The sequence below is a fragment of the Haliaeetus leucocephalus genome, unplaced genomic scaffold (genome assembly GCF_000737465.1).
Source record: "Haliaeetus leucocephalus isolate CR32 unplaced genomic scaffold, Haliaeetus_leucocephalus-4.0 Scaffold577, whole genome shotgun sequence".
NCBI lineage: Eukaryota > Metazoa > Chordata > Aves > Accipitriformes > Accipitridae > Haliaeetus > Haliaeetus leucocephalus.
In genome coordinates this window covers 7,095,471-7,117,633 of record NW_010973013.1, presented here as the reverse complement: position 1 = coordinate 7,117,633, position 22,163 = coordinate 7,095,471, and the positions used below count along the sequence as shown (strand labels likewise).

Sequence of the window (22,163 nt, the reverse complement as noted above, 5' to 3'; positions counted from 1 at the left end):
TTGCACATAGGTCCTCAAAATATCTGAAAATCTAACTGAACAAAATGTTGCTAATCGTGATTTAAATGGGAAGTGCAGTCAGGCTACTTTTTGGGGAGAGACATGTGATATGCATTTCTAGAGATCCTGAAATCTGTTAAATCAGCAGAAAAAAGCTCTTGTTACAGAGTGTTTCAAAATGTAATTAGTAGGGAGTTTCTGTTCCCTTTTTCTAAACTGCATATCATCAGCTGACAGTTTGGTTACTTCTGTCTCTTTCAAACAACTGAGGCTACATAAACTGTTTAAAGTTAGTTTTGTTTAAAGAGTAAATGACCAGGTTTTCAAATACACCAAGCACACAGGTCATTGTGAAAATTGCTTCATAAAATTCCTGCTGTATTCAGGTCTGTCTTTCTCTCTTTTTTTTTTCTTTTATACAGGCGATATGGATTATGGTTTCGATTGCGGAAGTTAATAATCTGGTTGCTGGGAGTGTACATAGCGATTCCATTTCTAGTAAAACTTTGCCCTGCTATTCAGGCAAAGCTGGTCTTCCTAAACTTTGGTAAGTGACTCAGTCTGTTGGGATGGTTGAGGGCTGAAGGGGAGGAGTGTCTTTATCTTTCATTTGTCTGCCTTCACTTTCACCCTACATGTGTACAGTTTGTGAAGGATATGAACTTTCACAGGTTGCAAGCTCTCCAAACGATGGTTTGGAAAGCATTCTCTGTGGCCCTAGTGGTCTTTGTAGTATGTCTTTATACAAATACAGTGACCAAACTGAAGTCAGCTTTCAGCTGAAAGGGTCTCCTTCAGGAAAACCGTGCAATATGTCAAATGCATTTTTCTTAAGGGTTCAACAAAGTTGCATGAATGACAACAAGTAAGTGAAATTAAATCCCATTAATTGTTTTCCAGGCAGTGACTCTCCACCTGAAAGCATTTTAGGAGAATATTCTGGTTGGGACAGAAGAGACCTCTTCATACATTCAGATTGACTGTTTCCTTGTGTCTCTTTAGCCTTTGCATTTGGTCAAACTGGCAGTACAGTGGGTCTGGCGAGCTGGCTCAGCTCCCAGGTCACCCAGGGAGGCTTGAGCATCCAGAGGATGGAAAATAATGGAGCATCACTATATGAGAGAGGCTTCTTTGCCATCTAAATTTGTCTTTAAACCTCTCTTGTGTTTTGTAATTAAGTGTTGAAAAATATCTTCCCTTGACTGTAGAAGCTAGAAGGACCAACTACAGCTATGTTGCTTTTATGTAACTTCTGTCATTTTGGTTGTATGCTCTGTATATTCTAACACCTAGGATCATGGTCACTGTGAAGTGTGCACATGTGTGGCCAGTACTTGTGCCTTGATTATCAGAACTGACAGCTGGGTAAGGTGAATAATGCAGGTTACTTCCATTTTCATCACCTTGCTTTTTCAGTGATGATTTTAATTTGCCCTTGCAGAGCTTTGCTAGGTCTCCCTGAAGTTCCTACCTCTGTTCATTCCCAAGTGAATGAAATAATTGTTCCGTAACACTTTCTTGTACTAGTACTTGCACTAATATCACTGCAGCGTTGTTCCTACTGCTTTATATAATGGCAGTCAGATTTTACTTCTGATGGTACTCCCATGGAAAACTATTTACCTTAATGCAAAGTGCATTCTAACACACTTACTATAGAAGTACATTGACATGTTTCAGTAATTCTTTTCCACTGGAGAGTGACATTTCTCCTCCAGAGGAGTGGCGTAGGGTTTGCCCTGTTATACTGTTTTTTTAACTTCTGAGTATAAATCGCTACTCTTCAGCCATCTTTTACTCCTCCTTTTGTGTAGTTTGAGATTTGCTTCCAAAACAGTAGCACAGAGCCTTAGGAGAAAGTGCTTCCATTTGTTTCTCGAGATAGCTAAAGATGAATTGATAGCTGTGCTCCCGCTGTTTAGCAACTGAACCAACATCTGGATTTGTTCTTGAGGACGGACTTTTATTCCAGGTTATGAGATACATGAGCATATGGGGTAGACATCTCAAGCTGTCTCTACTGGAAGTCTTCAGAAAACCAAGATTTCTGGAAGCATAAATACAGACTAGATCAGATTTAGTGTATCAGTATGATTAACAAATCACATGATTTTTGTCATGTGATGTGTTATGAGCAATATCAAATAGCTCTGAAACGTGTCACTAAAAAACCTTTAATGTGCTAAGTCTCCGTGTGATGTATGCCTATATGATGATGATATGTTTGTGTGTGTGTAGAATAGATGGACCATCCCAGTGATAAATGGCCATACATAAAAATCACCTGTACTTCTATATTTTTCTCTTGCTTTGAGGTAGATGCTTACCTGGCCTCCATCACTAACATTGGTATGCTCCTCTTTGTATCTTTTTGTATTACAAAATAGCACAAGAAAATCATAACAGATCTGGCAAATGGGAAAATCGAGGCAGAGAGAAGTTGAATAACTTTCTCAAAACACTGCTAGGAGTGACTTGTGTGCCTGTCCTGACCTTGACCGCAGAACCTACCATCCTCTTGGAGGATCCACCACCCTTGTGAGAGCATCGCAGAGTTCTGTGGTGACAGCACAGTGACCCAACGGGTCTCTGGTGATGTGCATGCTTTGTCTGGAACACTTCCACATGCTTTTGTGTAAGAGCAAACAGACTTCACAGGTATAGATTTGCAGTCTAAGGGGCCAGATTTGTCAGGTCGACATTGGCTGATGTCTGGCGTGGTTTTCATGTTTGTGGCATGTTTAGTGATTTTTTTGGGTGGTAAGTGAAGTGGTTTAATCCAGTCAGCAACTAAGTGCCACGCAGCCACTCACTCACTTCCCCCCCACCCAGTGGGATGGGGGAGAGAATTGGAAGAGTAAAAGCGAGAAAACACGGAGGCTGAGATAAAGACAGTTTAACAGGTAAAGCAAGAGCCGTGCACACAAGCAAAGCAAAACAAGGAATTAATTCACCACTTCCCATGGGCAGGCAGGTGTTCAGCCATTTCCAGGAAAGCAGGGCTCCATCATGTGTAACGGTAACTTGGGAAGACAAACACCATCACTGTGAACGTGTCTCCCCCCCCCCCCTTCCTTCCCCCTCCTTCCCCCAGCTTTGTATGCTGAGCATGACATCCTATGGTCTGGAATATCCCTTGGGTCAGTTGGGGTCAGCTGTCCCCGCTGTGTCCCCTCCCAACTTCTTGTGCACCCCCAGCCTGCTCGCTGGTGGAGTGGGGTGAGAAGCAGAAAAGGCCTTGGCTCTGTGCAAGCACTACTCAGCAATAACTAAAACACCTCTGCATTATCAGCACAAATCCAAAACATAGCCCCATACTAGCTACTATGAAGAAAATTAACTCTATCCCAGCCAAAACCAGCACAGACTGTCACCATTATCAGTGCTTCTTTGTGTGTCAGTAGCACAAAAACTTTGGTATGTTAATTGTTATGTCACTAAATTTCCAGGAGACAGACTTCCTGGCCCTGCTGGAGTGGAGCTCAAGTTTATGGGAAAAGCCTGAATCACTGGGAGAAGAGTCCTTAAAACTGATGCTGTCAGTAGATCTCTATAGCATCTGCCTTGGTATTGGGTGTGTCAGAGGCTGCCTAGAGAGGCCATACAGCATTGGTGATGGAAAAGGAAGCATTTGGACTAAGCACATCCTCTCATTTAGCACATTGCACAGTGTCTATAAGATGTAGCTTGTGAACCAAGCAATGGAAAACAAAATGCTGAAAATGTTTAATGTTTGACTTTCCTGATGTTGCTCATGTTTGAATCTGTGAATACAACAAGCAATGAACAACTGTGTATTGTATAAGTTGGGGAACAGAAGACATTTGGAAGATTGAATTGAGGTGTAATGATTTTGTTTTCAGGGTTTTCTTCCTGAAGAGATGAAGTTTCCAGCCTAACATGATCTCTTTTAAATGCTGCAGTGTCTGGGAGATAACGGCAATTATTTGATAATCTTTGGAGAGTGGGCTAGCAAACTGCATATCCTCCTCAAAGGCTTAGGAGGACACTGTTTAACACAATTTATCTTAACTCTTACGGGACACGAACCGTGTGGTGTCTGCTACTATAATGCAGTATCTCCTTTAGGTTGTTGTATTATAGAGGCTGAAACCATGCGTCATCCTGAAAAGTGTTACAGCTCTGGGATGCACCCTTTATCCCAGGGAGTTTGTCCCATCAGTAACTTCCATTACAGCTATGATGCAAACAGTGAAGTTTTGCCAAATCAGCTAACCCACCTCATTGATGCAGCAGGAATGACTGTCTTGTGGCTGGGAGATTTACAAAGCAGGCTGGGCAGAAGTGGTTAAATGTGTGTCACAGGAAGCTTTGTCTCCCCCACCTCTTAATTTTAGCCTACTCCCTGTTTTTTTGATGGTTGCTTGTGTCTTCTTACCTGCTCTCTTTAACATTCATATAGTCACAGCTGTAGCCAGTTCATTCTTTCACACAAAAAGAGTAAGGTCTTCCCAGCACAGTGGACCAGTTTGTACAATTCTCCAGTGTCTTGGTAAAGCAGTTTTGTAACAAAGTAAAGGTAAAAATTAAAAGGTTTCATATTCTATTTTTTTATTATTATTATTTTTTTACTTTTTTGTATTTCAGTGAGGGTCCCATATTTCATTGACTTGAAAAGACCACAGGATCAAGGTTTAAACCACACCTGTAATTATTACCTGCAGCCAGAGGAGGATGTAACCATCGGAGTCTGGTAGGGAAGCCTGTTCTGTGCAGTATGTGCCCATACACCTTTATCCTTGTTTTTGTTCTCAGTGTTGCCTATCCAGTATTTTCGCTGTGCATGTGACAACCATTGCCTGTTCTGTTTTGTGGATGTTTGTGTTTTCCTCTGCCAAGTGACCGAGTTCATGTTGAAAAGTATGCATATCTCTGGAGCTCGTCTGAACTCGGATCACTAATGCATGAAACATGATTGGACAACCTGTGCATTCAGAGAAACTTCATAATTTGGAATCGTAAAGGTTACAGGTCTGCATTGCTACAAAGATCATGCCTCCATATCAATGAGACCCAAGGAATTAGAAGTTCTGTCATTCAACTGCTGTTCATATTTTGTTTGGCAAAATAAATGTGGGGGAAGATAGGAAAACAGGATCAAAGTGATCAGAGTAGGAGGAAGAATATTCTGTGTGTAAAACATATGTAAGGTTTGGAGAGTGGGTGAGAACAGAACACACAGTTTACTCTTGTAACAAAACAAGTGACAGTATCAGAGCTCACTTGTCATTCCTGCCTCACAAAGAAGATTTTCTCGTCCCAGGCAAGGGCAATTTATTTTAGCTCCTTTTTTTTATGTTACCCAGGATCAGCTCAGATGAGTGGTTCTCTGTCTGAAAAGGTCTGCTTTCAGTACTTCCTGTATTATTATATCAGCTCAAACCAGCTTCTGCATTTGTTTCTTGTCATCACTTTTCTATTGTGTCTCAACACCAGAAGTTTCAAGGCCACAGAAAAGTTCCTGCTAGCTTTGAAGAAGTGCTTGCAGTTTGAATATACATGCAAGAGCAGCAAACACCTGAAAAAAAGGCTAGACACCATGTCAGGTGTGGAGGGAAGGGGGCTGTTCCTTAATACAGCCAGTGATGTTAGATCTGTAAGCTGAAGGATTTGAAGATTTCAGTTATGTGTGTGTAACTTCTATGTGTCCACTAATGCAGTAGAGATTTTCTCTTCACTTGAGGGTATATGACCTTTTGAATGGGACAGTGATACCCTGCTACATAGAGATGGTTCCTTCCCTTTATGTAAATTTCGGTGAAAGATAGGTTTTGGTGAAAGCTGGAAGTTCAGTCTTTCCAGGGTAGGCTGATAAATAATGGTTTATATCTTCACTTGGAAAATTAAAATTCTACCTGCTAAGCTGAGTAAGTTTAGATAGCATTCTTGAGTTTTTTGTTTCCCTTACAAGTGTACTGTACTGTGTATCTTTACTAAACCAGAACTTCCAGTTTGTGGCGGCAGTTCAGAGTCCATGTCATTTGTCTTGATACTTATGAGATAGGTTTTCATGAAAGTTTGGAGCCTTGCTTTAAAGCCAGTTTAAGGTCTTGTGTTTGGTATACTTCTGAAACAAAGTCCTCAGCCTGCTTTGTTCATAAGCTTGCAAAAGTCTTGAGGTAGAACAGTCGGAGAAGTTGTGAGTCCTATAGTTACTGGGGCTTTTTTCCTCCTCAAGAACTCAATGTCTGCTGGCTGCATGCATGCAAGTAGTCTTTTTACGTTGTTTCCCCCTGTATTGGTTTGTCCTCTGAGCTTTACATCTGGGAAGAAGGTGTGGTAGATGGAGTTTGTCTTTCTTCCAAGGAGAAAGGCATGGGAGTACTTAAGTTGCTTCTGACAGCTGTAAGCTAGCCCCCTTCTCAACAATCTGAGGTGGTTGTGGGCATGTACTCCCTTTCAGTGTTTATCTTCTAGAACAGTTATCCAATCTCTTCGGTCTGTCATTCCTCTCTTTCCATTCCACCAGTGTTGAATTCTTTGTAACATGCTGCCCAGCTATATTATCTACAGAAGAACAGCTGTGAGTTAAAAATTCCTGGCTCTTCTAGATTGTAGCTTTTCCAGCTAAATTGTTATGCCTTTAAGAACCTGGTGTCTGAAAACAAAATGATCTTCTCATCAGACCCTGAGCCCCTCTTTTTCCTCAGATTGACTATGGAGTCAGATATGCCTCTTACTCACCAAACATGCTTTCCAAAACCAGCTGACTTTGATTATTCTGAATATCTGCTGACCTGGCTATGAATCTTGTTTATGGTATATAAGTGTGTTAATTGAAGTAATTAAGTGCCACAAAAGGTGAGGAATTGACATTCTTTCTCCAGAACAGCAGGATGTTCTGTAATTGTGCTTTGGGTTTGCCTGTGAAGTTTGATGCCTCGCACAGCCCTGAGTTTTGAAGGCAACAGCGATGGAGGTGAAAATGTAGAAATAACCCTAGCCACTGCCTTTTAAACTTGGCCATTTGTCGGCTAATCATGAGAGATTTATGAAGAGTGTGTGTGAGGTGTGTAATCCTGAGTTAATGACTTGATGAAAAAAACTCAAAATTCAAGTAGCAGACACTACGTAGCAACAGAACAATGTAATTTTTCCTTCCGTATACAGGCACACGGTCCCTGCAGCTTTATGGAAGAATGCCCGAGGGAAGGACCAGTTGTGGTTTGAAGATGCTCTGGGTTCCAGCCACCCTGTAATCCTTTACTTGCATGGCAATGCGGGAACAAGGTGAGGCACAAAACAGTGATGGCTTTGTTTCATGCTGTGTTCTCCTGGCTTGCCACAGCTTCAACACATTGATAAGAAAGATGGGGACAAACTTTTTAGTAGGGCCTGTAGCGATAAGGAAGGAATTTTTTACGATGAGGGTGACGAAACACTAGCACAGGTTGCCCAGAGAGGTGGTAGATGCCCCATCCCTGGAAACATTCATGGTCAGGTTGGAGGGGGCTCTGAGAAACCTGATCTAGTTGAAGATGTCCCTGCTAATTGCAGAGCGGTTGGACTAGATGGCCTTTAAAGGTCCCTTCCAACCCAAACTATTCTATGATTAAAACCAGAATAAAATCTAAAAGCAGTTTGGTGCATCTCCTTTCTTTTAAAAGGAAAGCATGATTTAAGAAATGATGCCTCTCCATTTATTGAATGTGGGAGTAGATTTATTGCAGTTATCAGAGATAGCCGATACTGTAGTTTACCTTGTATCCTCTGCTAGAAGCCAGGAGGCTGTGACACTTCGTAGATCAGGTAGGGAGAAGTACTTCTTTTCAGTATATGAAATACACTGAATGAAATAATACTATCATGGGATAGTATTACTGCTTCTGTATATATGATTTACATGCATTAAATAAACTTTCCAGTTCCTTTCGTGAGCTTATTTTAGTAGTTAACACGTTCTGAGGAAAGAAAATCAGAAGGAAAGAGGTAATGTGCTGGTCTTGTTTCATTGTTGCATATATAGAGGACATTTGTCTGGAATAGGAGCATTTCTAAAATTTGTAATTTTATAGTTGACTACGTGTATCAGCTAAAGAAGTAGGTTGCTTCTCTATATTTTGTTGCTGGATGCTAAAAACCATTAGCGCAGTGTGAAACTTCCTGAATGTTTCTCAGAATCATGTTCTTACTGCCATATCTCTGCATGCTACAGTGCTTTAGTTCATTTATTAGAACATGGTCTTTTTCCTTACTAATATGCATCTTACAAAGAGTATCAGCCCCTTTCTGAGTTTTGAGTGCCAGTGCATGTTCTTTTGAAGCTGATGTCTGCTTGTAGATACTATGCAAGAGCAGAAACATTGCAGAAATACAAGTTCCATGATGTAAAGCAAAGAAACTCTGTTTTAACTGTGCCGGTAGTGAAGGTTTGCTAGCCTTTACATCGCAAGAACATTGCCCCTTTTCACTTAAATTCTTGTCTTAGCAGTGTTCTTTTTTGGTACAAGGGCATGATGTGGAAGATGCGTGCTGTGAGCCAGGAAATGCATGAGCAGATGGTTTTTGGAAACTGATCTTGTCTTCTTGTGCTGATGTATTACAAGGTTTAATCAAATTGTTGCATTATTTTTCAAATACTGCTTCACTCCTTTTCTTGCCTTTATTGGGTGTAGCAAATGATACTAACGGAAGCTATTCTGCAGCTTAATGGTGGTAATCTGGGACCAGTATCTCTGTTATGTGCTTATTGATTAGCTTTACTTCTTGGCTCCCCCAAGTGCTACTGAGATAAAGTACTGAGCTATGGATTGATTACGTATTTCGCATTTCGCTTTACTCTGTGTATTGGAGAAGCTGGAGGTGTATTGGCTTTGCCCTTTCAGCTTTAGTATATATTGCTGTATGTTTCTACACTGCATATTCAGTCTTTTGTCAAAGGGCTGCTTTATTGATGCAGGCTGCATTAACCATAAGTAAAAGGCACTGCCTTGGCTTTCTGGTTTGCCTGAGTGGTCTGGAGCCGAGGCAAAAATTTTATGATTACTTGATCCCCTTAGAAAAAATTCCTCTGTTGTACTTTGAGGAATGATGAAAAGGCACCAATGTGTGCACGGCAAGGGTGACTTTTCAAGCAAGCGTTCTTCTTCAGGCTTGTGTGATTCAAAATGACTTACAAGCAATCCCTTGTGTTTCTCCCTGAGTGTTTTTGGCTGCATTAGGTATTTTGTAGTACAGTTGGAGCTGACAGCTTTTGGCTGGCAAGTGCATGTGTTCTTAGAGGGAGGTCTGGAAAGTGGCGTTTTGGTTTAGAGGCCTGCATTGACCTAACCAGTCATAGTGTGAATGTTTTAGTTTTCTTATGAGTGCAGGAGTAAGTCTACTCTTGCATCAATACTGGACTAAAGTTTGAGTGTGGATTAGCCATGTCATGTTGTGGATATATTTTAAAGCATGTAATGGCACATTCACTCTCCTTTCCATTTTATTGTCTAGATTTCAATTTATGAAAAAAAAACACATTAAAGCAGATTCTTCCCATGGACTTACAGTGTTCAACTCTGGTTTTCTCTGCTCAGTCTTTTGCACATGTCCTTTCTGTCCCTGTGCTTGGAGCCAGGTGAGAAAATCCAAGGGCCAGCTGCTTGGGTTAATGTGGTGAGTTCTGCTGAGAGCATCACACCTTGGAGAGCAGGGGTTACTGGCTGGGGCAGCAATGGTGGCAGGAGTGCAGGGTCTGCAAAGCCAACAGGGACAGGCTGTTTTGGATATATTACACGCTTTGGAAAAGGCAGATAGGAGGGTGGGTTGAAAAGTTCATCTTTACCTGCTTTGAGAAGAGATTTATAGGGAGAATTTGACTTCAAAGCTATGTCCTACACAGCTCAGCAAAGCCTTGCTGTCTCCTTGAAGCCTGTGACAAAGCAGTTACAGTGTTTCTTATGTTTGGCATGTTTGTGTTAAACTGAAAACCTGAGGCAATTGGGAAAGTCTGTTTCTGGAATCCTAAATGTTCACATGTGGGTTTTTTTTGTTGTTGTTTGTTTGGTGTGTTTTTTTTCTCCTCATCTCTTCATGAACCACTCTCACCAGAGGAGGGGATCACCGTGTGGAGCTTTACAAGGTAAGTGACTGCACGTGTTGTCCAAGTAGTTGCGTTAGCACATTAGATGTGCGCAGACTTGAGAAGACTGCTCGTTACAGCCCACTGCCAACAGACAGATAGCTTAGGCTCTTAGTCGCCTCTAGATATGAAGCATGTGTGGGAAAAGGGGTCTGTAAGCCGTGAGCACGCTTCCCCATATTAAAAGATATTTGAAAGGTCTTTTACTTGCTGTTGTTAACTGTCAGGTCCAACTGAGCTAACCAGAGTCTTTGCCAGGAACCCTTTCACAACACAGTTTATCAGAAAAAATTAAGGTTTTATTTAATCACAGCTGTAATTTCACTGATTATACTAGTATACTAATTCAAGGTACCATTTAAGAGTATTCTTTCATATGTTACCAGTCTCTATATACTTACCATTATAGAATAGAATATTTTCAGTTGGAAGGGATCCACAATGATCATCTAGTCCAACTGCCTGACCACTTCAGGGCTGACCAAAAGTTAAGCATGTTAAGGGCATTGTCCAAATGCCTCTTAAACATTGACAAGCTTGGGGCATCAACCACCTCTCTAGGAAGCCTGTTACAGTGTTTGACCACCATCTTGGTAAAGAAATGCTTCCTAATGTCCAGTCTAAACCTCCCCTGGCGCAGCTTTGAATATATATATATACGTGGATTGAGGCCAGCTCGGATTCCTCGCACTCTTCAAACTTTTGAAGGTGACATTTGGCCTTTTAAATGCCAAAATGTTGGGCTGAGCCACTATAAACCTCCTCCTTGGTCCGTTAGTTGGCCAGCGTGACAAAGCTAGTACTTGCCTATTCACAGAACAATTTGTTGCAATAAAACACTTTCAAGGTTGCCAGTGCGGGGGTTACTTCATCACTTGGCAGGCAGGCAGGTTCAGCCTGGGTTTCCCCCTTTCCCATGGCACAGCTCATTCGTATGAGTGGTACCATCTCAAGTGCTGAAGATTTTGTACAAAACCCAGTGAATTTTCCGGATGTAGCACCATGGTACGTTACATGAGAACAGGCAACTTCAGCTGCTTTGGGTCTTTTGCCTAATGACTTTTGCTGTCGTTTATTTTATTAAACTCTCTCTTGGCTGAAATTCTCACACACAATTTCTTGATCTCATCACGTGTTTCTAAGAGAGCCATAATTATTTTCGCTGGCTCATTTCAGAGGGATCTGAGTCTGTGTTTTTTTTCCTATGGATTTAGCTGTCATTCCCTTCACTTTATAATTTGTGTCAGAGTGTTGGCACTCATAAAGCTTTATTGCAATGCAGCTTCTTATGCAAGATCCCCTGCTGCAAAGTCTTTTTAATTCAGATTGCTTAGAAAAAGCTGTTTGGCAACCCTGAGAAGGCAGGTGATATTTCTTTTCCTTCAAGAAAAAAGGATGAGCTAAGTTGCAGAAAGTTGGTTGAGGAGGCTGTTGTGTATGGTGGTCTATTTGGTCATTTTTCTGGGAACCAGCCTATGCTGCAATTAATTTTGTGCTGGCCAAGACAGGCAGAGGAGTAGTTTTGGATTTTGACTGAGCAGGAGTAGCAGTGCTTCAGAATACTCAAAGGCTCTGCATGCCTCTGTGTGTTTCTGTGTGTGTGCACATATAGAGAACAGAGTTTATCAAACCCCAAGGTTTCTCTTCCTGTGTCTGGTACTCTTTTGCTTCTGAGAACATAGACAAGTTGCTTAGTTTCTTTTTCAGTCAGTTACTCATATGTGAACACACACACGGGCTTCCCAGAACCATGCCAGAAACTCTGGGTTTGTGCTTATTCCAGCAGAATGAAACAGGGTGGATTGCTGTCCTCTTTGCTGATGCTGGTAGTAGGCTGGAAGCAGCAGGGAAAACCCTCTAGAAGAGGTTCAGAAGGGAAATAATAACTATAAGAGGTCTCTGTCCTTTCTTTCCAAGTGGTTGATTCATGTGAGCATCTTTTTTCAGCAGAAACAGCACTGAAAATTGAGACTGTCACTGCTGCACAGTCTGTGAGCAGCAGCTGTCCGAAATCATTCTTGCGCAAGTCAATGTGTCTTTGAAGACAGTAACCAGAAGCAGGAGCCATGAGGAAGCCATTAGGAGGGGCAGCAGTAGAGCAGTAACCAGATACAAACTCGCTTTGAGGGGCATGCTTTCGTCTAGCCTGGACAAGTGTCCAGTTATTCTTTGCTCAAGCCTGGTTTTCAGATATCACGGTTACCAATGTATTCAGGGTCACTTTGTTATTCACATTATTCAGATTAGCCACGCTTGAATAATGCAACTCAAAACCTTTTAAAAACTGAAAAGAATCCTGTTCTCTTAGCTACCTTGACTGTCAATGACAGACTACCACAAGCTGCTTCTGCAATTCATACTTGTACATTGAGGCTTTGGCAGTGAAGCTTTTAGCTGTTATTAACTGATGTGCTGGGATAGCGGAGAGCTGATGCAGAGGGATTTTTGACCACTGCATGAGGTTACCCAACTTTGTAGCAGCACATGAAACAATACGGTATTGTTATAGGGGCATAAGTAATTACTATAAATAAAACATTTGGCATTGTTACACTAAACATCCTGTTAAGGGTCAGAGGAAATGCCTGTTATCTGCAAAGCCAATTGAAATCTTACTGGTTTCATCTGAGACTTCTTCTGAACTAATTCTAAGGGGAAAAACAAGAAAGAAAAATACTCTTAAAAAAAAGACTAAAACAGAGGGGGCTGTTAGTGCAGGGCATGGGCTTGGGGTGCTCCCAGGGTTGTTGGCTTCAGGCAGGGATGTTATAGCTCATCGTAAGCTGTCTGTGTCCTTCACCAGGAGGAGCTGGGTGCTGATGGTGGAGGTTTTTCCTTCTCTAGTGTATCCACTGTGATAGGCCGTACTTTGGCCTTGCTTTGCATGTCTGCTCTCCTCTTGGGAAGTGGATGTTTGCATGCTGCAGCTGCCCAGTGCCAGGGTAGGAAGGAAGGTGCTTGGGCAGCAGAGCCATGCTCTAAAGCAGAGGGTGCTGTTAGTGTGGGGCCCTGCGTTGTGAAAGTTGAGGAGGGCACCTTACAGCTCCGGCAGCTGCAGCGGTGGTAGTGACAGTTTCTGCTGCTATTCCTGCTTGTTTGTGTTATTCCTCAGCCCCATCTCTTCTTTTCCCTGGAAGAGAAAGGCACCTCTGAAGTGTAAGAGCGGGGCAGTGCCCGTGGTTGGGACTTGGCAGGTCCTTGAAGGAATGAGCCCCTGCAAGTGGCTCACCTGTATCTTGGCTTTGAGTTGAATGGGTGCAGGAGTGGGAGGCTCCATTGACGACTTCCTTTGATAAAGGCATGAGATGACCTTCATCACCTTTATCCCAGGTCTTTGTCCCTAGTGTCTGCTAGGGAGAGGACAACTGGGCACACTGGCCTGTGTCATGATGGGCTGTGAGGAGGCACGTCTTGGTGGTCAGGGGTCCTGAGCATGGACTGCCTAGGTTTAGGTGAGCCTGGAAATTGCTGCTGCCTGTGCCTGGGGGATGTCTTGGGGGCATCCTCATTGCTTATTGCTGTGAGAGGGCTGGTGCTTTTGGCAGCTGACCAGGACAAGAGTCAGGCAGATGAATGTTGCAGCATCTCCTGCTCTCTGCCAGGTGCATTTGCTTTGTGTAGCCTTGCAGCTCCTGGCTCCCAGTGGCAAGAGGAGAATTTGGCTGGGGATGCATCACACCATTCCTGTCACTCTTCAGGAGACTCCACGTTCTTTCCAGGCATGGCTGCTGTCTCAGGTGCTTCCTTGCTGCTTTTGGCTGTGCTGAGTGGCAGGATTTAGGGGGTAGGGCTGGGCTTGGTGGTTCAGACTCAGATTGGGGTTAAGGAAAACTGGAGGCCACTCTGTTTTGGTCTTCAGCAGGTATGAGGTGCAGGTGGTGGCTGGTGCGGGTCAGACCAATGGTCTGAGGAGGTAACTGCAGGGGAAGAACCAGGTGCTGAAGGGCTGTTTGCAGGAAGACGGAGAGAGGGGGGAAAAGGTGAATGTTCAGGTGGAAGAAGGCAGAGCTCCCGTGGGAACAGTGGCCTGGGTTGAACAGCAGTGCTTTCCTGCTGCAGGGGCTGAGCTGCCAGAGTGAGGTGGGTACCAGCCCTAACAGCACAGGTGCAAAGTATACATGGGTATAAGCATGAAAGAAAACTAGGATGGAGACCAAAAAGAAAAAAATGTTTTAATTGAGAACATTATCAGTTAATTATTTGTCAGTAATTAAGCAGATAGAAGTTGAAGGAATAGCTGAATAATAAAGTCTCTAGTGGAACTGGGATACAGTTGGCTTTGAAAATGAAACATTGGTCCTGTGTGCGTAATTGCAATGGATGTGTTAAACTCAGCGTATTTTTTTAAGAAGAAATAGAGGATGGTAAAAATCTGGTTTTAAATGTAACAGCTGCTAATTAAAAAAAAAGTGCATCCATTTGTTACTGAGAAGAGATGCCGCAGTGCAGCCAATACATAATAAATGTATAGAACATAGGTAAACTGTCAACAGGTTAAATAATTTTTAATGGCCTGGAAAAGGCTAGATTGTATGTGATATCTTAGCAGTAAAATCACACTGTAAAGCTGAAAACCAAACTTTGCAAGAAGGAACTTTGTGTTCTGCATGTCCAGTAAGGGCGTCCAGTATGTAAGTGAAAAATGGTATACAGTGATTCTGATGGAAATGGAATCACAGCTGTCCTGCAGCACCTAATTTGTTAATTAATATTTTACCTGATTATTCTGCTAATGTTATATAGGTTGCAGTGGTATTTGGTACTGTGGTGGTGTATATACATCACCACATCTTCCTGTGATTTTGGCATAGTTATTTGCAAGAGGATGCTGAAGAAACAGTAACTTGTGAGTGCAGACCCCAGAGTGGAACAACTGCATATTTAATACGTCTGCTGTAAAGGGCCTTTGCCCTGGAAGTGCACACAGTATGGACCTTGTCACCTCCAAGGGAACCCCTTTGAAGGATTTAGAGCCAAAGAAAGAGAAATAGGAATTGCTTGAAGAGACCTGAATAGCAAAAAACAAAGGAGCTTCAAGTGACTTTGAGGATGTTGCAGTTGCATCTGCTAATATAAATTCCAAATAACTGTTAGTGGGAAATGGCATTAAAAGAGGGGTGGTGCAGTAGCATAACCCCGTGGCTAGTGGCAAGAAATGACACAACCAAATGCAGTGAGGGTGAGCATGATGTAACATGTTAGTCTTGGATGGGGTGCCAGCAAGTATCAGGGCAAACTGTGTGATATGTATGTGAGGTTACTGGCTTTCCCTCTTCAGACAACCATTTAGATCCTAGTGGGACAATGGAAATGCTCTCTCTGTTTCCAATCAGGTGCTGGTTGTCTGTGTAAGCTCCAGTTGTACTTCTGTGCATACTCTGTGCCCCCAAATTGTTGTAAATTGTCTCATTGTTTACAACTCTATATGATATCTGTATATGTAACTTGTTAAGGTTAAAGTTGTACTATTCCTTTAGAAGTAATGCTCAGCTTACAGGTATCATTCCAGTTGTAAGCTGCGATAGTCCCAGTACCACTAGGTGTGTTATTTAAAAAACTGCAACGAATGCTAACCCAGCCATTAACACTGGAAGTCCAGCTTGTGGTGCAACGAGCCCTGAAGGTACCAAATGTTGCACACCAAGCAAATATCTGATCTGCCACAGTGCTGAGAATGAGTAGAACCCTCTGAGAATGGTGTCCTACCACTACAGGAGTTTTGAAATTGGCTTTGCATCCTGTAGTTGTCATCTTAATAGCAATTTTATTCATTGTGCAAGCTGCATTGGCTATAAAATCGAACACTCAGCAACCCAGTAATGGCAGCACATTGCAATGAAGAGCTACACATTGCCCTGACCTGTGCAGGCTATCATGAGGCTAGCTGAAAAGGTAGACATCTCCAGCAAAATCCATTGCTTGGTCCTGGTGAGCAGCCTTGAGCCACAGGAGGGTTTACAATATCCTTGCTGGACTCGTGAGCAATAGCCTGCAGTTGACAGACTGTCAAAAAGGGAAATTGCAGCCCTATAACCCAGTGCATATAGCATTGACACTGGTAGTAACACAGCTAAGGCTTGTGAGGCTTCTTCTGACCTTGCTTTGGAGCTCCCTGGAGCACTGTTTTGAGCTTGTTTAGCCACAAAAGCAATTGTCTAACAACCAGGTGGCCACTGGCTAGCTGGTTTTATTTTTGCTGAGCTTTGTGTAATGACATGGCATAGCCATAACTAATACAAATAGTAGCAATTCTCATACAGATAGTGTTATAGAGAAAATCACTCTAACGTTTTTATGTACAAGTTACAGATACAGTTACTCTGTGTCAAATGAAACACCGATGACACCCAGGGTAGTGGTACAGTGTAGAGGAGTGCAGGCCTGGTATGACAGCAGAGACCTCGGAGATGGGGACACAGGGAGCATTGCAGAGGAGCGCAGGTATGAGCGTGCATGGAACAGGGCACAGGCTGAGACCCCTGGGCTGTGCACAGTCTGCCAGTGGTCAGCTAAAGAGATGCAGACCTGGGACCTGGACAAAAATGGGTTTAGAAGTGACAAAGAGAACGTGTCCAATGTATGTTGACCATGCCCCATAAAGTAATTTGGGATGTAACATGGAATCACAGACCAGTGAGGAGAAGGAAACATCCAGTGCATGACCAAAATGTATGAAAATTAGCTCTGGATGGATCCTAGAGGGAAGTGGGAGAAACAATCACCATCATAGTCCTCCCAGCAAAGGAGTTGAGTTGCCAACTTACCTGAATGCCCTTCTTTTCTATGTTGTCCTCTTTTTCTCTTTTTTTCTGTACTAACGAGATCTGACCTAGTAACAGTAATTGTTCAGGCTGTTAAGATTTCAGTTACACTGGAAATAGTGTTGGTTTTACATATGAGATTATTTCTTTTTGTCCATTAGAAGGCTTAGAGTATAGTGTAATACTAAGATTGCTTTTTTTCATCATGTATCATACGTAGCCATGAGAGCAACAACATTTTAATCTTTTTGTGACTTCTTGTTGATTTTTATCTACCACCGAGCTGTTAGGTTCTTACCAAGCAATGGTAGCGTGGAATGCTAGCATTGTTTTTACCAAGGCACTTTTTCCAAGCCCGTTGATCTAACATTCGGCATTTTTACTTGCTTTTAACAGATTTTGTTAGGATTACCATTGGCTGTAACATAAATCTTCATGATAGAGCAATTGCACGTTTTGGATGTATACATTTAAGCCTTCTGAAACCTGAAATGGGCTCCTGTATGTTATGCTAACATTTATGCCAGTTTGAATAATATAAATGAAGCAGTTGTACGGTTTCACTAGAAAACCTGAAAGTGTTTGTAGAGGAAGCAGTCATAGGATATTTGTGGATCTTAAGGGCAAAGCTTTTAAAGGGAGAATCAACATCTAATATAATCTGATACAAGGTCCAGGAAACAAATGGAGTAAAACCAGCAGGCTGAGATGATTCATTTTTGAAAAGCTCTGTGCCTGCTACACCAAAAAGCTGTAAGTTGTCGCTTTACCATGTCAGGCTGATATTGTTATAAATTAGATCCCTGCACCTTGGTCTGAGGCAAGAGCACGGCTGCTGTGCAAGTGTCTGTGATGGGTTTCTGCATGTTTCTCTGCCCTGCAGGTTCTCAGCTCCCTTGGGTACCACGTGGTCACGTTTGATTATCGAGGTATGTGGGCTTCTTTTATTATGAAACACATTTAGATGTCTCTCTCTGTAGAAGCAACAAAGGAGTTGCTCTTATTTTTGGATCTCAGGGGAGCTGTTGTTTTATAAATGCTTGCTGCCAGCTAATTAGATGTGGTTATTGCTGCTTTTTTTCCTCATGGATATCGAAAGAATTTCAGGAAATTTCTTTCCAGTGCCTTCCTGTGTAGCACTGCTTCCTGATGTCCAGCTCAGTGGACTCTGGCTCCTCTCTGTCCTCATGCACAGGACTCATCGATTTGGGAGCTAAGGAGCAGAGGGTGACCCAGGCACATACGTTGCCACAGCATCCAGTTCAGGCATCCTCCAGGTGCACATCTGGAAACTAGTAAGCTTGCCTAGATGTAGTCTTTTGGATATGATCTAATTGACTTTCCTGAGGTCACACAAGGAACTGAACTCGTACTTCTTTTTAAAAGCTGATAGGTGAGATAAGATATAGAGTAAATGATTTGCTCACAAATGGCAACATCCTCGGCAGAAGCCATGACCATTTTGCAACTCTGTGCCACCAGCAGTCAAACATCTGCTCTTTTTTCCCTTCTGAGTATTTAAGCCATGGCTGCAGTATAATGCTACTGGAGATACAGGAAAGAAATTAATCCGTTGCATTTTTATCAAGAAGACATCTGGGAGAGGTTTATTTGTAGGAGCTTGCCCTGTTTTTCAGTCCTGCTGGAAGCTGCTTCTCTGGCTGCCTATTAGGTATCAGAAGGGATGTGGGATGCTTGCCGCTTAGCATAAGATGTGTAGACATGCTGCAATAGTGACAGAGCCAAAACAATCAGGAGGGTGGAAAATTGCTTGAGGGCATTGATCGAACAGCATGGACAAACTGATTTTGCAACAGCTTTGTGAAACATGCTTCGGTTTTGACCCTAAGCATCCAATTCTTATGCTGTTAGAGGCTCCCCTTAAAAGTTGGTTACATGCATGCAAAAGTAGCTAAGGTTTGGGAGCTGGGCTGTTGCAGATGGGTAGGTGCAAGAACATGGTGTGGCAGTGTTTGAGATCCAGCTCTTGTTTCTGTTGTTGACTAAATCCACAAAAACTCCTCGGCAGCCAGCAGTTACCTTGTTTAAATGATTGCAAATTATTTGGGGCTTCCAGCCCTGAACTGTAAAGGTGCACAATGAAATAAACAGAAAATGTCCATGTCCCAGATCCCTTTGCAGTTGCAGATGGGCTGCATAGGAAGAGCTGGCTGGCTTTGCTGACCAGTTTGTACGGTTCTCAGAAGGACTATTTGTGTTTCAGGCTGGGGTGATTCAATAGGCAGCCCGTCAGAGAGGGGAATGACCTACGACGCCCTTCATGTCTTCGACTGGATAAAAGCAAGAAGCGGAGACAACCCTGTCTATATATGGGGTCACTCCTTGGGCACGGGGTAAGCATCTGATCTCAGTGGGACTTACCAGCTTCTGAAAAACATTAAACACTGACCTTGGATGAAGGTGCTGTTTGCCATAATCCCCAGGCTGGCTTGGCTTGGAGTCTGTGGCATAACTGCTGCAGAGTAGCTTCCCCTTTGCACTCTACAGAGTGAGAGGGCTACAGTGAATGACTATGCAGGAATTGATCTCGAACCTTCATAGCCCAGAGGGTTACACTGGAAAAGACATTTAGAATAATATAATGCAGACTGACCAAGGGGAGAGAAAGTGGGACTGCACTGATCTCTTCCTGTGGTGAACCTGTGTCTGTATGTCCTTCAGAGCAGAACATCAGGCTTCTCTGATAGTCTGAGTATCTCAGACCAGCCGCATGTGGACGTGACTTGCCCTTACAAAACGTTTTCCTCCTGTCCTGGCAAACATGCTGTGTGTAATCAGTACTCACACAGATGCCTGCATGACTACACTGCTGGCCATGTGTGACATTTATGTGGTCATGCCAGACACAGGGAAGTTCAAAGTGTCAAGTGCCTTTGCCTGCATGTTCTTAACTTTCCTTTCCTGCTTTCTCCCTTTCCACTGCTGTCTGGAGGTGGGTCATGTTCAAGCAGCACGTGCTCTTACCCCCTTGATTTACAGAGGAGCAGAGGGCAAACACAAGAGTTACTTTTGAGTTGAGCTGTGTGCAAATTAAACTGTTTGAGACCACAACAGCTTGCCTTGCTGTCCAACAAATGTGTTGCTGGGACAGGGAGGTATTTCAGGATAGTGCCTCTTCATCTGTGATACTAAACATCCTGCTTTGTTTGAGAGAAGGTAAAGGCTTTTTCTTTGGTTCTTCCTCTAAATTTTTGACACATTCAGGATCCCTTTCTGGGTCAGAGCATGCTCATGACATTCCCCAATGCACTGCAATTCAAGTGGCCTGGGACTGTGGTCCCCAGCTGAGTTCCCTGGTGACCATAGCCAGCCTGGAGTTTGAGGTTTTTTAAATACGCTGTGCTTGGAGGATTCAGCAGCTTCAGAAATATCCCTTAGGGAGGGATATTCCCTTCAGAAATATCCCTGATGTTCTGCTCTGAAGGACATATAGACACAGGTTCACCATAGGAAGAGATCAGTGCAGTCCCACTTTCTCTCCCCTTGGTCAGTCTGCATTATATTATTCTAAATAATATCCCATTAGGGAGATGCATGGGGGAGACCTTGCTGCTTTCTGAACCAGCTATGGAAACTCCCTGCAGTGTCACCCTGGGACCCTGTGCTCCAGCTGCCTGGAACACAGCACCCTTCTGCCCATACCCTCGCATTCTCCTCTTTCTTGCTCAGCCCTTGTGGTCTGGGGGTAAGAGGCTATGTCACACAGCTGCAGATATGCTGGGAGCCTGAGAGCCACCTTAAAGGAGGTCCTTCCAAGTGGCTACATGATGTGCTGCTTCCTTGGACTTGTTCACTTACCTAAATGCAGGCACCTGATGCCATTTGAGACCGTTGGGTATGGGAGAGCCAAGTCATTTTGGGCTGGCTGCCCAGACCTCAGACAGTGTGAGGGGGTCGATGTTACGGCAGTTGAGTTGTACCTCTACCACCTACTACCACTAGAGCCTGGTGCTTTGCAGAGGGCCTGTGCCAGATTAAATGCTCACTGTTCTTCTTTCCAGGGTTGCAACAAATCTAGTGAGGCGCCTTTGTGAGAGAGGTAAGTCTGGTGGGTAGAAGTTCTTCCCACCCAGCCCGGGTCCTGCTGGCATCCCAGATTCTGCATATGTTTGGGGTTGTGACAAGGCTGTCCTTGGTGCACCATGGTGACATCTGCTCTCATAAGGCAGACCCTGACCTTGCTGGCTGTCTGCACCCCTGCATTTCAGCACGTTGCCTTTGGCTTTTCAGAAACGCCTCCGGATGCCCTGATACTGGAATCTCCATTCACCAACATACGGGAGGAGGCACGAAGTCACCCCTTTTCTGTGGCAAGTACACGGTGGCTCTCACACTAGTGGCATGTAATTGTATGCTTAGAAATTAACCTTCAGAAGTGATGTAGCTGAGCTAACTGCATGACTTGTGGGGCAGCAGTGATATTTATAAGTGTCAGGTGTAGAGAGCTGCACTTAAGGCAGCTCCTGGGAACAGTAGTACAATAAGCAGTACCAGAGCCATGTGTGGAGCCTGTTAAAGAAAACAGAAACCAGGATCAGAAAGGGCAGTAAATGTAAGGAGGGGAAGATAGACTCTGCTCTCAGCAGTGGACAGCCCGTTCTTCTTGTGTTGTAGTTTCTCTGTTGCAGGAGGCTATTTTGTGGGCTGTGAGCAAAGCGATAGCAAAGCTGGGCTTCTCTTGGTCACTACCCTGTCCACGTGGCCCCTTTGTGCTTGTGTTGTTTCCCTGGTGAGTTCACTCTGATGTGTCCATCTCTTCCATCCGGCATGGATGCAAGTTGGCTCTGAACTGAGCAGACACCCAGACCGGGTGTTGGATGCAGCTGGGCTGATGAGGTGCCCTGGGGTACAGCTCTCTTCCAGGAAGACTGTTGCCAGCAGCAGCATGATACTTAGAGACCTTGACCATGCAAGCACCCAGAGAGCTTGCCTCTGAGCAGGCTGATAAGACAGGCCTGAAACAGGAGTGGAAAAATAATGCTGATGGAAACATGGACCACCTCACTGCAGAGGGCGCAGCCAGCAGCCAAGGGGTGTTACTGAGATGGCAGTGGCCTGCCCCATTCTGCTGTTTGTATAACTGTCCTGCTGGTGCCTGCCACTAACACAAATTTTTCCTCTCAGATATACAGATACTTCCCTGGGTTTGACTGGTTCTTCCTTGACCCCATCACGACAAGTGGAATTAAATTTGCAAACGATGAGAAGTGAGTTCCCTCTTTGCTGGGGTTTCAGCTGTGGCTGCAGTGAGCCATGGCAAGCATCAAGGAGGATAGACATCAGACTGCACTCTCTGC

At 43.6% G+C, this 22,163-nt stretch overlaps 1 protein-coding gene across 1 annotated transcript in view; it reads left to right on the top strand.

Annotated features, from left to right (window-relative positions):
- The window catches only part of ABHD12 (abhydrolase domain containing 12), a 46,911-nt gene that overhangs the window by 21,110 nt on the left and 3,638 nt on the right, over positions 1-22,163 (top strand). The window contains exons 2-10 of the mRNA XM_010577816.1: positions 423-547; positions 4,609-4,714; positions 7,132-7,251; positions 10,054-10,084; positions 17,729-17,774; positions 19,070-19,199; positions 20,868-20,905; positions 21,097-21,176; positions 21,991-22,073. Of these exons, the coding sequence (XP_010576118.1) occupies positions 423-547; positions 4,609-4,714; positions 7,132-7,251; positions 10,054-10,084; positions 17,729-17,774; positions 19,070-19,199; positions 20,868-20,905; positions 21,097-21,176; positions 21,991-22,073 (759 nt within the window). The remainder of the gene's footprint in view (positions 1-422; positions 548-4,608; positions 4,715-7,131; positions 7,252-10,053; positions 10,085-17,728; positions 17,775-19,069; positions 19,200-20,867; positions 20,906-21,096; positions 21,177-21,990; positions 22,074-22,163) is intronic.